We start from the raw sequence: 15,325 nt of genomic DNA, 5'->3' as shown, positions 1-15,325 counted from the left end.
AAGCAAGCCATCATTTCAAAAAAAAAAATGCAAGTCCCAGGCTAGATTCTAGAAACGAAGTATGGCAATGTGGAACAAATGGACATGTGCGTGAATGATCACTGAGACTCTATTCATCCAATACCATGCAACATTTCATAGTGAAAGATAAGCCCAAAGTGGGATGCTCTCTAAGAAACAGTACTAAGGAGACACAAGTGATATGAAGCAAATACGAAGGTTCTAAGACTCCCAAGCATCGCATAGGTTCTGCTTCATAGCCTGCTTCAGCGCTAGTGGACACAAAGCACATCGGGAAGTGGAGGCATGTGTTTCCTTGAAACAGTTACCCCCGGGAGGCGGAGCTGAGGGTGGGCGGTAAGGTTGGGAAGCCGCTTCAACACATACCCTTTTGTAGCTTTTAAGTGTTGGCCCTGTACATGTATATGCACTATGTGGTCAAGAAATGAGTTTTTAAAACACAATTTATTTAGAAAGGAACAGGTTTATCAGAAACTTCAGAAAAATGAAGAAGTGAGAAAATGGTGTTTAAATATGTCTTTCTTGCCATAATGGAAATGTATTTTCTGTTGCTTCTCCTAAAAACAGAACTTAGGGGGGAAAAACTGGAAACTGTCAAGAGAACAGTATTGGGACCTGCACGATGGCTCAACAAGCTAATCCTCTGACTGTGGCATCAGCATCCCATGTGGGCACTGGTTCCAGTCCCATTGGCTCCACTTCCAACCCAGCTCCTTGCTTAAGGCATGGGAAAGCAGTTCAGGATCGCTGAAATCCTTGGGCCCCTGCACCCATGTGGGAGACCCACAGGGAACTCCTGGCTCCTGGCTTTAGGTCAGCTCAGCTCTGGCTGCTGCAGCCATCTAGGGAGTGAACCAGAAGAAGAACAATCTCTTCCTCTCTTCCTCTCTCTCTCTCTCTTTCTTCTTCTTCTTCTTCTTCTTCTTCTTCTTCTTCTTCTTCTTCTCCTTCTGTCTGTAAATTTGCCTTTCAAATAAAAATATATATATTTAAGAGCACAGTATTGCTTAACACTGAAGTATGGCACTGCGTAGTTGAAAGGGGGCTGATGACCCAAATATGCCATCCCAACAGTCACAGGAAAACGCCGCCCTGGGGGAGGCTGCCGCCTACTTAAGAAATTCAAAGAACATGGCAGATATGTAATTAATCTTCATGTTAATTAGAAGGCAGGTTCATTCGTCCCACCTTGCAGGTAAAACACTCCGTGGCAAGAACAATAACTTACCAATGTCATGTCCAGCAAAAGCAGTCCTGTTTTCAGACATAGGTCTGGGAAACTTTTCCAATTTTGACACACTGTACTAGGAGATATGCAAATGACTAAACAGCATACAAAGCGTTCTCGCTTGTTATTCTGATGCCTGGCACGTTTCTGTGCATGCCTGTGTACATGCATGTACAAGTGCGTTTACACCGATAAGGTTAGCCTTCTACACAGTGTACAGGGTGTCAGTCTGGGCTTCAGTCCTCTGCTGTCCTCTGTTAATTGTGTCACCCTGATCAAGTCACTAACTTCTCAACTGACTCACCTGAAGTCACCTGCTTTGAGGTGGCTTGCTCATTTGCTTTCCTTGAGAGCCCGCTGTTTGCACTATACTCCCATCATCTCACGTCTCCCTCATCCACATTCTTATGGGTGAACTGCAAAACAGACGAACTCGCTTAGCCATGGTCACAGAACTGGAAAGTTATGACCCAAATTCTGGTTTGCATAGTTTTATCACTCATCTTTAGTTACTAGACTTCCGTGGCAAATATGAAGGTTCTTAGACTCCCAAGCATCCCATAGGTTCTGGTTTTAGTTCTAATTGCACAGCAGATCCGTGCATGGGATGCCGTCAATGTTTTATAAATGAACAAGCCAGGCTGGCTAGTCAAAAGAGTTTCTATAGAAGTTCCCGGATGAAAATGATTCCTATAATATCCAATCCTCTTAGCTAAGAATTCTGCAAGTATTAGCAACAATGATTGATATTAATCAAATCAGCTTATGCTCATAAACAGAATAGTTAATGATATGCATTCAAGATCTGCCCTAAGGAAGGCCTGTACGTATCTGAAATGGCCTTCCTGGGAATCTAGTGAAAATTGTTGGAGCCCAGCAGAAGGTATAAAATGCCACAGGTCCAGCAGCTGACCTTGGGCCCAAGTCATCATCCTTAGCGTGGGCATTGCATAGACTCAAGGTCAGGCAAACTCTTCAGATGACTTCAGCAGGTGACACATCTAAGGAAGAACATGTTCAAAAAAAAAAAAAAAAAAAGAAGGGCATGTTCAACCCCAAGCCTTTGCAAACATAGCAAGTCTGTCTGTGGTGACAGGAAACAGCTGTCAACCAAAATGCAAATGGGCCTGAGCTTGTGGTTAGAAACACTAGGGCTGGGCCATTTCTTCAGACAGAACAAAGTACCAAGGAGTGATGGGAGGGAGGGTGCTTATCACAAAGGGAGGCAGGTATAAAAATCTTACCACCTCCCAGTGCTGGCTCACACACAGGTTGTTATCTGCCATTTACGTTTTTATAAAAGGCTATCTCTGCTTTTATAGAACCTTATCATTTTAATTGCTAATATCCTACCAGTAACATGGCATAATTTTTAACCATTTTGCTATTTCTAAAGTTTGTGGGTTTTTTTTTATTAGTATTAGTGGTATTTATTTGAAAGAGTGTTCACAGCCCCAGACACCATCAGTACCTGCAATGCTGAGACGGAGCCAAGCTGAAACCAGAAACCAGAGACTATCTGATCCTAGAAACTCAAATGGAAGTCATCATCCGCTGACATTCAAGGTACATCTTAGCAGGAAACTGGGTGGGAAGTGGGACTCAGTCCCAGGCACTCTGAAATGGTATGGGGCATCCAAGCAGCAACTTAACTCGGCGTGCCAGAATGACCACCCTTGTTTTCCTATTTCTGGTGTTTGTTGTTGAGAGCTAGATATAGCTCTATAGTACCATCCTTATGCATATTTGATTTTGTACATTAACTTTTTTTTTTTAACTGACAGCTAACCTTTGTGTGGAGCTTTACAGAAGCTTGACTCCCACACTGTCACACAGGGACGAGCTATATGCAAACTGCAACACCCTCACCAGCCTCCTGAAACCCTTGAGTAACTACCTCAAGGTGGCAAAGAGCATACACCTGCCATAGGAAGAGGACATGTCCAAGGTATCGAGGTGGGGTGTGCGTGGCACGCGCACCATACACTTGAAGAGCAGGGGTGGGCAGGCACTGTTGTGGCATAGCCAGTTGGGCTGCCATCTTCCATGCTGGTATTCCATATGAGACACAATTGCTTCTCTTTTGATCCAGCTTCCTGGAAGTGTACCTGGGAAGGCAGCAAAGGACGGTTCAACCGCTTAGGCCCTTGTGTCCATGGGGAAGATCCAGGAGAAGTCCTGGGCACCTGACTTTAGCCTGATACAGCCCTCACTGTATCAGCCATTTGGGGGAGTGAACCAGCAAGTGGAATATTTCTCTTGTTCTCTCTCCCTCTCAAATGTGTATATATATATACACATATATATATATATGAAGTGGAGCAGTTGAGACACAAACCAGTGCCCATATAGGATGCTGGCACTTGGAAGTGGAGATTAGCATTTGAGCTACCATGCTGGTCCCATATCCCAGCCTTTTCAGCACCCAAACAAGCTGATGTGTCCGCCAAGGGACCATGGCAGGCTCTGAACCCATCCACAGTCCACAGGACCAGCCCTCTCGCTCTCCGCAGGCAAACCATGAACAGGCTTAGGAAACCAGCAAAGCCACTCTGTGAATGTGTTCAGAATTCCCCAATAGAAGCCTATAGAATTTCTTCCATGAGCACTTTGAGCTTTAGGGTTATTTCTGATTTCTAATTACAAATAAGGATAAGAACCTTCATCTTTTTGGATTTAAAGTCTGCCTCTTCAAGTCTCAAACCAGGCCGTTTTCCTAATCAAGTCAAAGTTCTCTTCTTCTTTTACCTGTTGTTCCTCTTGGAAAAACCGAACAACTAACCAACCAACCAATGAAAACAAAAAAACGTCCAGGTTACCTGAGGAGATGGCATCACACCGTCCTCTGGCTACAGCCTGGCAGCATCAGTGAGCTTTGCCACATATACTGCAACAAGCACTAATTACTTGCACCAATACAGGGAAAGATCTCAGACTGTGTTCTAGAATGTGAGGAAGGAGACCTGTCTCTGTTCACTGAAATATTCCCGATGCCTAAAATTGTGTTTGGAATATTTGCTGTGTGGTTGAATTGTTAGTGTTTATTTATCCGAGCACTTTGTCCTCCCCCATGCCTGTCACCACCACCCAGGCTAGGGTTAAATGCCCGGCACCACTTTCACAGTACTCCTGAAACACTTTGCACAAATCGCCATTGCTGTCCCTATGCTGTGGGTGTGTGAAATGTGTGTCTCCTCTCAAGTATGTGCTAGCTCTAGGGGAGTATCGAGTTACAGGATTCAGCCCTCAAGATTAAAGAAGTTTCATGAGAGCCCCTGCCCTCTCCACCTTAAATATATCCCAGCTCAACCAGTGCATATCTTCCCATGCCACCTGCCAGCCCAGCCTACTAACAGACAGAGCCTGCACTCTGCCTAGACCAGCAGCTGGCTGCCTGCCGCGGCTGTGCCCCTCCACCTCAACTATGCCAGTCTGCCACTACTGTGGCCCTCTGCCACCCTTTTGTCCCCTTGCCACCTCTGTGTTCCCTTGCTGCCCCTGTGCTCTCTGTCAACACTGTGCCCGTCTGCCGTCTGTAACCACACACCAGAACCTAAACCAGATTGTGCCATTCCCTAGTTGGTTCATTTTAGTCCAGATGTAATGGAAAACATGCTAGAAACGTTGACCTCCAAGACCTGATACAATAGGAACGGCGGCTACTCCTGCACCTCATTCCTCCCGTGTTCCCTGTGGCTGTGCATCAACCTGCCCAGGACTGCCAAGGCAACTCCCAGACTTGCCCGAGGCATCACCCCATCCCCCAAGAGGAGCAGAACTCTACCCTGACCAAATGCCCTCTTTTTTTTTTTTAAGATTTATTCATTTTATTACAGTCAGATATACAGAGAGGAGAGACAGAGAGGAAGATCTTCCATCCCATGATTCACTTCCCAAGTGAGCCGCAACCGGCCAGTGCGCGCCGATCCGAAGCCGGGAACCAGGAACCTCTTCCGGGTTTCCCACGCGGGTGCAGGGTCCCAGTGCTCTGGGCCGTCCTCGACTGCTTTCCCAGGCCACAAGCAGGGAGCTGGATGGGAAGTGGAGCTGCTGGGATTAGAACCGGCGTCCATATGGGATCCCGGGGCTTTCAAGGCGAGGACTTTAGCCGCTAGGCCACGCCACCGGGCCCGCCCTCTTTTTAAAACAAATATTTGCTGTTCCTAAATGAAAGCCAAAGACAACAGATTACCAGTGCAAGAAAACACGTGAAATGCCTTCACTGTCACATGAGTGAACAATGAAAGGAAACGAAATTATGTCATGTTTTGTTTTTTATGTTAATAACCAGACACAACCATATCAGTGGATGTAATGAAGTCATCTGTCACTTGCAGCTATAAATAGTCACGCAGAATGAGGAGATACAAATGCAGACAGACCCGTGCTTGTCGTGTTCATGCTCCAACCACCACCAGTCACCGGGCCTGCCATGGCTTACATGATTAACTTGCAGAAAAGTTCTGAATATAATGGAATGCACCAAAATTCAACCGTGATAAAGTAAAAGACAGATTCAAGTATGTAAAAAAATTGCTTGCATAATCACCAAATCATATAGGTAGAAGATATATGACAAAGCGGGAGAAAATGTTTTCAAGGCATATCACAGATATCCCTGTGGTATAAAACATTTGTAAAAAATAGACCAAAATCTAAAAAGAGAAATGAATAAAATCCCCAAAATCACAAAAATATTAAATTATTGTAAAGTATATTAAAAGGTGCTCAACTCTACTTATAGTAAGATAAAATCAAATTAAAATTATATTTAGACACTGCCACTATCAAACTGGCAAAAACAGCACAAAAGGAAATTTAGAACAATAGAAATAATACGTACATTTACGCTTTGGCTCAGCAATGCTTACTTGAGTCATTTATCCTGACAATAAACCAGTAACGGCGAAAAGAGCTTACGCAAATCGGACACAAGGTTGTTCAATGTTGTATCACTTGAAATTACAGCTTGTTGGAAAGAACCCATGAGCTCCTACAAAGCAGATTGTTTTTATAAATTAGGGTGCGTGCACGCATGGGAATTTTTTTATTTGCAGCTGCAAATAAAAGATAAAGAAACTTCCACACATGCAGAGTCATTTCCAGGAAAGCTCACACAACAACACACAGCGCAGAACCGTGCCACTCTTCACGAGGAGGAAGAGGAAGACACAAACATCTTTTACAAGGGACAGGTGAGCATTGCCTTTTCTCAATGAAAACAGTGGGGACATTCCAGGAAAGTTTGATGTATGCTAAACTCCCGGAAATAATCTGTTGGTGTGTGACGGAGTTCATTCTAGGTTCCGATATTGCAAACAGGCTTTTCACTTGCAGGAGTAACTCAGGAACTTGCACACGGGTGTGTGACCACCTCATTCAAGGCAGACTACCTGCCTGGACACCTGGGTCCCTTCCCTAAATGTCCATTGCGCCCCCTAGTTGTTGTGATAACCTGATGGGGCTGGCGGTTGGATTGCTTTGCAAAACACGTATGTTGAAATCTTGACCCTTGGTACCTGTGAATGTGGCCTTATGTCGTCTTTGCGCATGTTTCAAGCCGAGCTGATCATGTGGGTTTAGGGTGAGCTTTAATTCAATGACGCGTGCCTTTATAGAAAGAAAAGGCCTCTGCCCACCCGCAGGGGACACAGCTGAGGGAAGACAGAGGCAGAGATCAGAGGAATGGGTATACAGCCAAGGAATGCCGCAGCTGACCAACAACCATCAGGAATGACAGCACGGGAATGGAACGCTTCCCCTTAATGTGCCCCATCTATTACCAGGCGCCTTGATTTTGAACGTTTGGCTCTAGAAATGTGAGAGAAGCAATGTTTGTGCTACTTTGTCACCTCATATTCGGAAACAGATACAAACCCCACACACCGAGCAGCCAGCACTTTCTGGAAAACCTGTGATTTTCACCATTCAGACACAGCCCTTCAAGGGAGTCTTCCCTGCACACCTTGCTCAAGGAACTTTTCATGCTCTCATTCTCTTCCCGTTCCTGCACTTAAATTTTCCCTTGCTTTTTCATTCCTTAACCCAATATGATTTGCTTATTATTAGTTTATTGTCCGTATCTCTAACTGGGAGGCAAGCTCCGTGTAAATGCAGCTCAGCACCCAAAACAGCTCTTGCACACAGTAGGAGCTCAGTAAGAATGTACTGAATGAATAAAGCTCCTCTTTTTTTGTGTGTCTTTTTTTTTAATTAATTACATCGTATTATGTGACACAGTTTCATAGGTACTTGGATTTTCCCCACCCCTCCCCAAACCCTCCCACCATGGTGGATTCCTCCACCTTGTTGCATAACCACAGTTCAATTCAGTTGAGATTCCCCCATTGCAAGCATATACCAAACATAGAGTCCAGCATCTTATTGTCCAGTCAAGTTCAACGGATGAAGCGCCTCTTTTTAACTTTTGTAACATAAGGAATAGAAAAATGCTGTTAACCTGGAAAACAGCACCAAGAGAGGCACAAAAACAATCCAAAGCCAGGAAACCAGGTAAAAACAGTTGGAGATGTGTTAGGGCAGCTCACCTGTGTAGCCCCTTCGCATCACGGGATATTATTGCTGTCACTACAGATGTGATGTGCAAATATGCACATGCTTGACTGGCACAGCGTTGAACCCCAGCTGCTACATCTGTCGTGTCGGTTTGAAGCCTCTCCAAGAACACACAGTAGGAAATGCTGACAGGATTTACTATCTAGCCCATGGTATCAAAGCAAAAGGGAGAAGCCTGTTGGGAAGAGAAAGCGTACATTGTAAACAGCCACGGTCGGGCATCTATTAAGTTGTGTACAACGTCCCTCAACCTGGAGGCTGGTTGCACTTTGCACTAGTTCTGCCTGGCTTCGAAGAGGCCATCTCAGATGCCTCTGGGTGATTGCAAGCATCCTTGCCTGTCATGTGGCAGCAGCAACCCTCATCCCAGTTCTGATCACCAGAACTGTGCACAGACATGGGCAAACAGCCTCAGCAGGCAAAACCTTGCCTAGAACCACGGAGTTCTACATGACACATGATGCCTGTTCACTCGCACACCGACACACGCCACTTACAGGACAGCCCCGGCCCAAGAAGAGTGGTTTGTTCTGTTTATATTCCTTCCAACTATGCTCCTGAGTCAACTATCACATGAGGAACCTCTAACAGAACCTCTCTGTCAGGATGCGTGCACTGTGTCATTCCCTGAAACGCTGATTCTGGTCTTTTTCAGCCAGTGCAGCCAGCCTTAGCAGGTGATACAAGCAGGACCCTGATGAACACCTGGGTGTGCCCTATTGTGACATACCTTTCCCAGAAGCCAGGGCCGTGTGAAGAAGCTCTATGGGACCACAGAATGGAGAAAGGCATTGGTTTGTGAGAGAAGGCGTCTTAATCCCCTGACAGGCTTCAGGTCAAAGCCATCTCCACTGTTCTGGGCCATATCAGGTGTATCAGAACTGTCCCTTTGAGCTCGGTTAACACACGAAATCCTGAGAAATATAGGAAATCATCGTATCACTTCTTGGCCTTTAGGCTAAGGTCAAGTGTAGGAAATCATCGTTATCCTTACCAGATCAATCTTAGGTGGCCTATTTTACCCCAATAAACAACTCCAATGTCAAATGTCTAAGGATGAGAGTGAGTCATGTGGTGTTAGAGCCAGTTCACACCAGCTTGCAGGATCCAAAAGCTACATTTCCAGAGTCAATTATCAAACGGCAGATGTGATTAAAATTAGGTAATAAAAATCTACATTAAGATAAATTGTATTTTAAATGCCTACACCTAGTATTGTACTCTTCACTCTTGTCTAAACTTGACATTGTTCACAGATTTGCAGTGTGCAGACCACATAGCAGCAGAGTGCGCTAACGCTCACCGCTTCATCCTGCTACATGCAGTGACGTCGCTTTGACAGCTTGAAATCGCCCATGGCAGGAGTATGCACACCCCAGAAACTGCCAAATGAGATCATCTGGATCCCTCACATTTAAGTATTGCACCTATATTTTTCAAAGTGTTACTCAGAGCACAAGACCTAACAAGTGTACACGTACTTACAGGGAGAACAGACTTGGTGCACTGGCCCAGTGAGTCCTCCTCACCTTGCAGGCCCAGGAGCCTATGTGGCCATTGATTCGTGTTTCAGATGTTCCACTTCCCATCCAGATCCCTGCTTGTGACATGGAGAAGCCGTGGAGGAAAGTCCAGAGCCTTGGGATCCTGCAGGAGGCCTGGAGGAGGCTCTTGGCTTCTGGCTTCTGATTCACTCAGCTCTGCCTGTTGTGGCCATTTGGGGAGTGAACTAGCAGATGGAAGATCTTTCTATTTCTTCTTCTCCCTGAATATGGATCTGATCTGCCTTTTTTATAAAAAAAAATTAAAATTCTATTCACACTACTCAATTAGAGGTTTTGATTTAATGTCAAATTTGAACAGGAGCTTTAATATCATTTGAAATCAAGAAGTAAGCAGAAAAAAAAAGAAGAAGCAAGCAAGACCAAAGAACAAATGGCAGTAAAGTGAAAAACAGTTAACCTAGTTAGCCTACCAAGTACAGGTGCTGGCACCCTACCCCAGCCCGGTGTGTCCACATCTACCTGCATCTACAGAATTCCCTGCAGGGTTAGGTAAGCAGATGCTCCCTGCATTGGAGCTTGGCTTCGCTGGCAAAAAGGACTCCGAGATTAAACCATTTCACACATGCCCTACCTGCTCTGTGTCCTGTCTCAAGTGGCAGGTTTTTCACAGTAGTTTTCAAAGCTATCGATGTAATCAACACAACAAAAACACTTGTGAAAGACAGTTTGTATGAACGAGGGCGCCTTATAGCCCACGTTAGGCCACAGAAGGGCCACAGAATCAGTGGGGATGTGATGACATGGGTCTAAGGAAGTGACTGTCAGGCACCAAATTCTTGCAGGTCAGCTGTATACAGGAACGTGCCCTTCTCCCTGGAGAAGGATGCCACAGCACCCAGGAACACTTAGCTGGACAACGCTTGTGTAGTTAATCAGCGTGTCTTCCTCGCTTCCAACATTCAGAGGCATTTTCTGCTCAGTTTGCAAGCATCCTGCAAGTTGGATTGATGGTTTATCCTCTGATCTCACAGGTGTGCTTAGGAGCCATGAGTCATGGAAACCATGCAGTTCGTGGGATACACTCCCAACAACCTCGGGCTGCACAGCCCTCGGCCCACAGAGGGCTCCACACTGGACTGTTGCCTGTCAAGTTTGGTTTGGAAGCTTAGCCATATGAGATCATGACCAGCGAGCTCATGCTACTGTCTGCACTAGCGCAGTGAGATGCAAACTGCTTCAGAAAGCCCGGCTGCCAGGAAGGCGTTTGGCGCGACTTTCAGCTATGCCTGGGATAGCTGGACCTCGTGTCAGAGGACCTGGTGGGAGTCTCAGCTCTGCTTCCCATCTAACTTCCTGCTTATGTGCACCTTGGGAGGCAGCCAGTGGCGGCTCAGGTACTTGGGTCCCTGCCACCCATATGGGAAACTCAGAATGAGTTCCAGGCTCCCAGTGTTGGCCTGGGTCAGGCACAGCTGCTGTCAGTATTTGGGTAGTGAACCGACAGATGTCTCTCTCTCTCTCACTACCATTCAAAAATAATTTTTTAAATACTCATGTATTTATTTTACAGTTACAGAGACAGAGGGAAAAACAAACACAGATCTTCCATCCACTGGTTCCCTCCCCACATGGCTACAGTGGCCTGGGCTGGGCCAGACTGGAGCCAGGAGCTAGGAGCTTCTTTAGGTTCTCAGCATAGGTGGCAAGGACTCAAGTACTTGGGCCATCTTCCGCTGCTTTGCCCAGGCCGTTAGCAGGGATCCGGATGAGAAGTAAAGCAGCTGGGGCATGAATCAGTGCCCACATGGGATGTCGGCAACTCAGGCAGTAGCTTAACCTGCGACATCACATTTATTTGTTTTTGTTTGTTACTTTATTATTGGAAAGTCAGATTTACAGAGAGGAGAGACAGAAAGATCTTCCATCACTGACTCACTCCTTAAGTGCCTGCAATGACCAGAGCCGAGCCAATCCGAAGCCAGGAGCTTCTTCTAGGTCTTCCCTCAGGTGCAGGGTCGCCAGGAGCTTCTTCTAGGTCTTCCCTCAGGTGCAGGGTCCCAAGGCTTTGGGCCGTCCTCCTCCACTTTCCCAGGCCACAAGCAGGGAGCTGGATGGGAAGTGGGACCCCTGGGACATGAACTGGGGCCCATATGGGATCTGGGCAGTTGCAAGGCAGCACTTTAGCCACTAGGCCCCTGCACCGGACCCATCCTTGTTTTTTTTTTTTAAATCCCACCCACCAACAATTGGGGAATTATATAAAATAATGCCACATTTACCAAAACAGAGAACGGCACACAGTTGTGCCTAGGTGCCAAGAAGCTCTAGCCTGGCCTAGCTTCTTCAGCCACCTTGAGACGTGACAGCCCAGGCTCAGGTTATTTGGTCGTGGAACGGATTCCCTGGCTGAGCACCTGCTCTCGTTACTGTGGAACAAGCCCTTAGAAGCCTTGAACCGTGTCAGCGTGTCCTCACTGTACTGGCATGTGAACTTCAGCCTCCGAGAAGCACTGACGTGGACTGACATGACCACAGGTGCCAAGTCCTTTGGATGAAGCCCCGTCCCTGGTCGCTTTCATGTGTGATGAGGACGCCTAGGTGTCCGTATCACTCCAGCAGCCTAGAACACATCGCTCTGCTTTTCTTTCTTTTTTCTCTGCTCTGACTCACACTGATGGGGGCAGGGACATGCATGATGCCGAAGTTCACCTCAAGTGGCTTCTGTCTCTTCCCTCCCCGCGCTGAGTCATCCAGGAAACAGGAGCCACGGCCTCAGCTGGCACCCCTTGGAACCATGACATGTCTTTCTCTTTTACTGATGCAACACAACTGCTTCTTTTGCAGTCTTTGTTTTCCTGCAGCACGTGTCAAGAGAGCATCGTCCAGGTGTGGCCTGTTTGCAACTTCCGTGCCAGGCAGCCTGCTCAGCCCCTCATCACTGCTGGTCCCACCTGGAACAGCCCCTCTCCTCTTCCCGCCCCAAGCCCCAAAGTTTGTTTTTTTTTAAGAGTTATTTATTTTCAATCAAAACGCAGATTTACAGAAAGAAAGAGAGACAAAGATCTTTCGTCTGCTGGTTCTTTCTCCAAAAGGCCACATGGACCAGAACTCAGATGATTTGAAGCCAGGAGCCAGGAGCTTCCTTTGGATCTCCCACATGGGTGCAGAGGCCTAAGGACTTGGGCCATCCCCTTTTGCTCTCCCAGGCCATGAGCATGGAGCTGGCTTGGAAGTGGAGCAGCCAGGACTAGAACCAATACCCATCTGGGATGCTGGTGCTGCACGTGGAAGATTAGCCTGTGGAGCCACTGTGCTGACCCCACCCGAAACTCTTTCAAGTGACCTTCCCACAGCACTCAGAGGGATGCATCTAGAAACAAGAAGCCTCTCCGGAACCTTGAAGGATAAGATCCAAACCCCTTAGCCTGACAGGTGGAGTCTTTCCTGTTCTCTCATTTTGCATATCTTACAGTGTGATTCCCCTGTCCATCACCCCTGTGGTAGCAATGGTAACTGTTATTGCTGAGTTTCCTAACTGCTAGGCATGTTCTGTTTTGGTCATTCTGTATTTTAAGAGAAACGCTCCTGTCCTTTCTGGAAGGTACCATATGCTTTCACAACCCTTGACCCCTCGCCTTTTGGCAGAGCCTGCTTCCTCCACTTCCTTCTCTGCCCTGATAACCCCTTTGTGATCTTCCAGACTGAACTTGGGTATCAATGTCTCCTGAAGCCTTCCCTCAAGGCCACCTATTTCAGAGAGAGAGAGAGAGAGAACGAGCAAAGAGAGAGTTCTTTCATTCCCTGGGTCACTTTCCAAATGGCCACAATGGCCAGGGCTGGGCCAAGCTGAAACCAGACTCAGTCTCCTGTGTGGATCTCAGCCTTCCTCTGCTGCTTGCCCAGACACATTAGCAGGAAACAGGATCAAGAGTCCCAGCCCGTGGCTTAACCCACTGTGCTACCACATTAACTAACTCCCAAGTGCATGCATAAATTCTTCTTTAAAAAAAAAAGATTTATTTATTTTTATTGGAAAGGCAGATTTACAGAGAGAAGGAGAGACAGAGAGAAAGGGCATTCATCCGCTGGTTTACTCCCCAAATGGCTGCAATGGCCAAAGCTGAGTTGATCTGAAGCCAGGAGCCTCTTCCAGGTCTTCTTTGCGGGTGCAGGGACTCGAGGCCCTGGGCCGTCCTTGACTGCATTCCCAGGCCACAAGCAGGGAGCTGTATGGGAAGTGGAGCAGCCAGGATACAAAGTGGTGCCCATATGGGATACCGGTGCGTGCAAGAGGGACGATCAGCCATTTGAGCCATCGCGCCAGGTCCTCATGTATTCATAAGGCACCGGAAGAAGGCCTGATCCCTGGGAACGCACCATAAAGGTACTAACAGAACTTTTACAAAAACAACTTAGGTGTCCATGCAGCTTACTGTTAATGACACTTTGCCTCTCGGGACTGCGACTGGAGGGCCTGTGATCCCAGAGCCTCTCGTCAAACTCTGAACTGAAAAATCCTGGCGATAGTGAAAGCGCCAAACTGAGCTGCAGTCACGTGTCACTTCACCGCTGGGAAAGTTCAGAGACAGGCGTGACTAAGTGGCGTGGCTGTGAGAACGCCAGGGAGTCTGCTTACCAAAAGCTCGATGTAGTAGGTCGCTGGACATCGAGGCTCTCGATGTACCCAGCATTGTACACCTGGGTCCACCAAGAGATGAACAACCTGCACGCAACGCATTTTCTGTTCCACCCAATGATTCTTCCGACCCAAACAGTTCTATGAAAGAACTTGCATCCCCAATGTGTTTGCCTCCTTGCTTCTCTGTAAGCTACCCCTTAATAATCCTTTCGTCCCTGAAAGGCAGTTTAGAATGGACTGCAGGGACCACAAGACAAAGTTATTTTTGTTGCCTCTGGCGAGAGACTAACACCCAAAAGCGCAGAATTCCCAAGCCCACACACACCCCACAAGAAAAACTACGATTCCCAGAAGGCTTTGGGATCCCAGTTGTAGTGGATTCAAAAAGGGGCGGAGTCTAAGGGAGGGTCGTTGGCCGATTCCATTGTTTGAAGGGGGACACCCGGGCGGAGTCTAGGAGTTCCGCCTTCCGGTTGGTTGTAAGTAGAAGTGGACGTCCCTCGCACGGTTGGTGCGGTCCAGGACCGGGCTGGAACTCCGGTCGGCGCTCGAATTTCCCGGGTCGGGAGCGCGGCGCCTGCCGGGAAGGCGCCGGGACGGTTACCCACCAGGTTCACGGCTGTGGCAGGTGGACCTCGCCATGCAGAGCACCGACCTGGGCAACAAGGAGAGCGGCAAGATATGGCATCGCAAGCCGTCCCCGGGCACTCGGGAAGGGTAAGGACGGCGGAGAGGAGAGGGTGCGCGCCGGTGCAGACGCGCTTGGACGGGCTGCGGCGGGTGCATAGGAGTTCGCCTTCTGCCTCTGCCCTGCATCCCTTGCGGTGGGGGATGCCTCAGGAAGCTCCGGACGCCACGGTCCTCGGGAAGTTCCTTCCGGGTCCTGAGGCTGCAGCCCGGGGAGGTTCGCAGCAGGGAGGCAGGTGCGCCTCTGTGTGCGCGGGAGCGTTTGCGTGTCTCGTGGGTGGATCCCGGCCCGGAGTGGTGGGTACTCGGATACCCGAGAGGACAGAATAAACTTCCGGTGCTCTGGAGTTGGTCGTGTTGGCCTGTGCGTCAGTGGCCGGGAGTTGGATTGTGTAGCTCAAGGCTGAACTTTCCTTTGGCCAGGCTGCTTTTGCTCCGGGCAGGCCCGGTTATCTCCTGGGCTGGAGGTACAGCCCCTTGGAAATTCCTAGGATGCATCCCCTTAGTTGCTGTCCCAGCCTCTCCCTCTGGTGGATTATTCTTAGCTCGTTGGGTTGCTTCTGGACTAATTACAACTTGGCCAAAGTACCAAAGCACGGTGCTGAGAGTACCAGCAGCTTGATTGCTTTCTGGTTGCTGTGACTGTCACATCGCAGCGCTCAGGTCACA

General features: G+C 47.9%; 1 protein-coding gene across 6 annotated transcripts in view; it reads left to right on the top strand.

The window, feature by feature from the left end:
- Positions 1-14,479: 14,479 nt before the first annotated feature.
- The window catches only part of TBC1D31 (TBC1 domain family member 31), a 57,787-nt gene continuing 56,941 nt past the window's right edge, over positions 14,480-15,325 (top strand). For 4 of the 6 annotated variants that reach the window (XM_058668508.1, XM_058668506.1, XM_058668509.1 and 1 more), the window contains exon 1: positions 14,480-14,686. In XM_058668508.1, the coding sequence (XP_058524491.1) occupies positions 14,610-14,686 (77 nt within the window). In that variant the 5' untranslated portion in view covers positions 14,480-14,609. The remainder of the gene's footprint in view (positions 14,687-15,325) is intronic. The other 2 variants (XR_009246054.1, XM_058668507.1) reach the window with 1 other exon arrangement.

This window comes from Ochotona princeps, chromosome 9 (genome assembly GCF_030435755.1).
Source record: "Ochotona princeps isolate mOchPri1 chromosome 9, mOchPri1.hap1, whole genome shotgun sequence".
Taxonomy (NCBI): domain Eukaryota; kingdom Metazoa; phylum Chordata; class Mammalia; order Lagomorpha; family Ochotonidae; genus Ochotona; species Ochotona princeps.
This window is presented reverse-complemented; position numbering and strand designations above follow the sequence as displayed.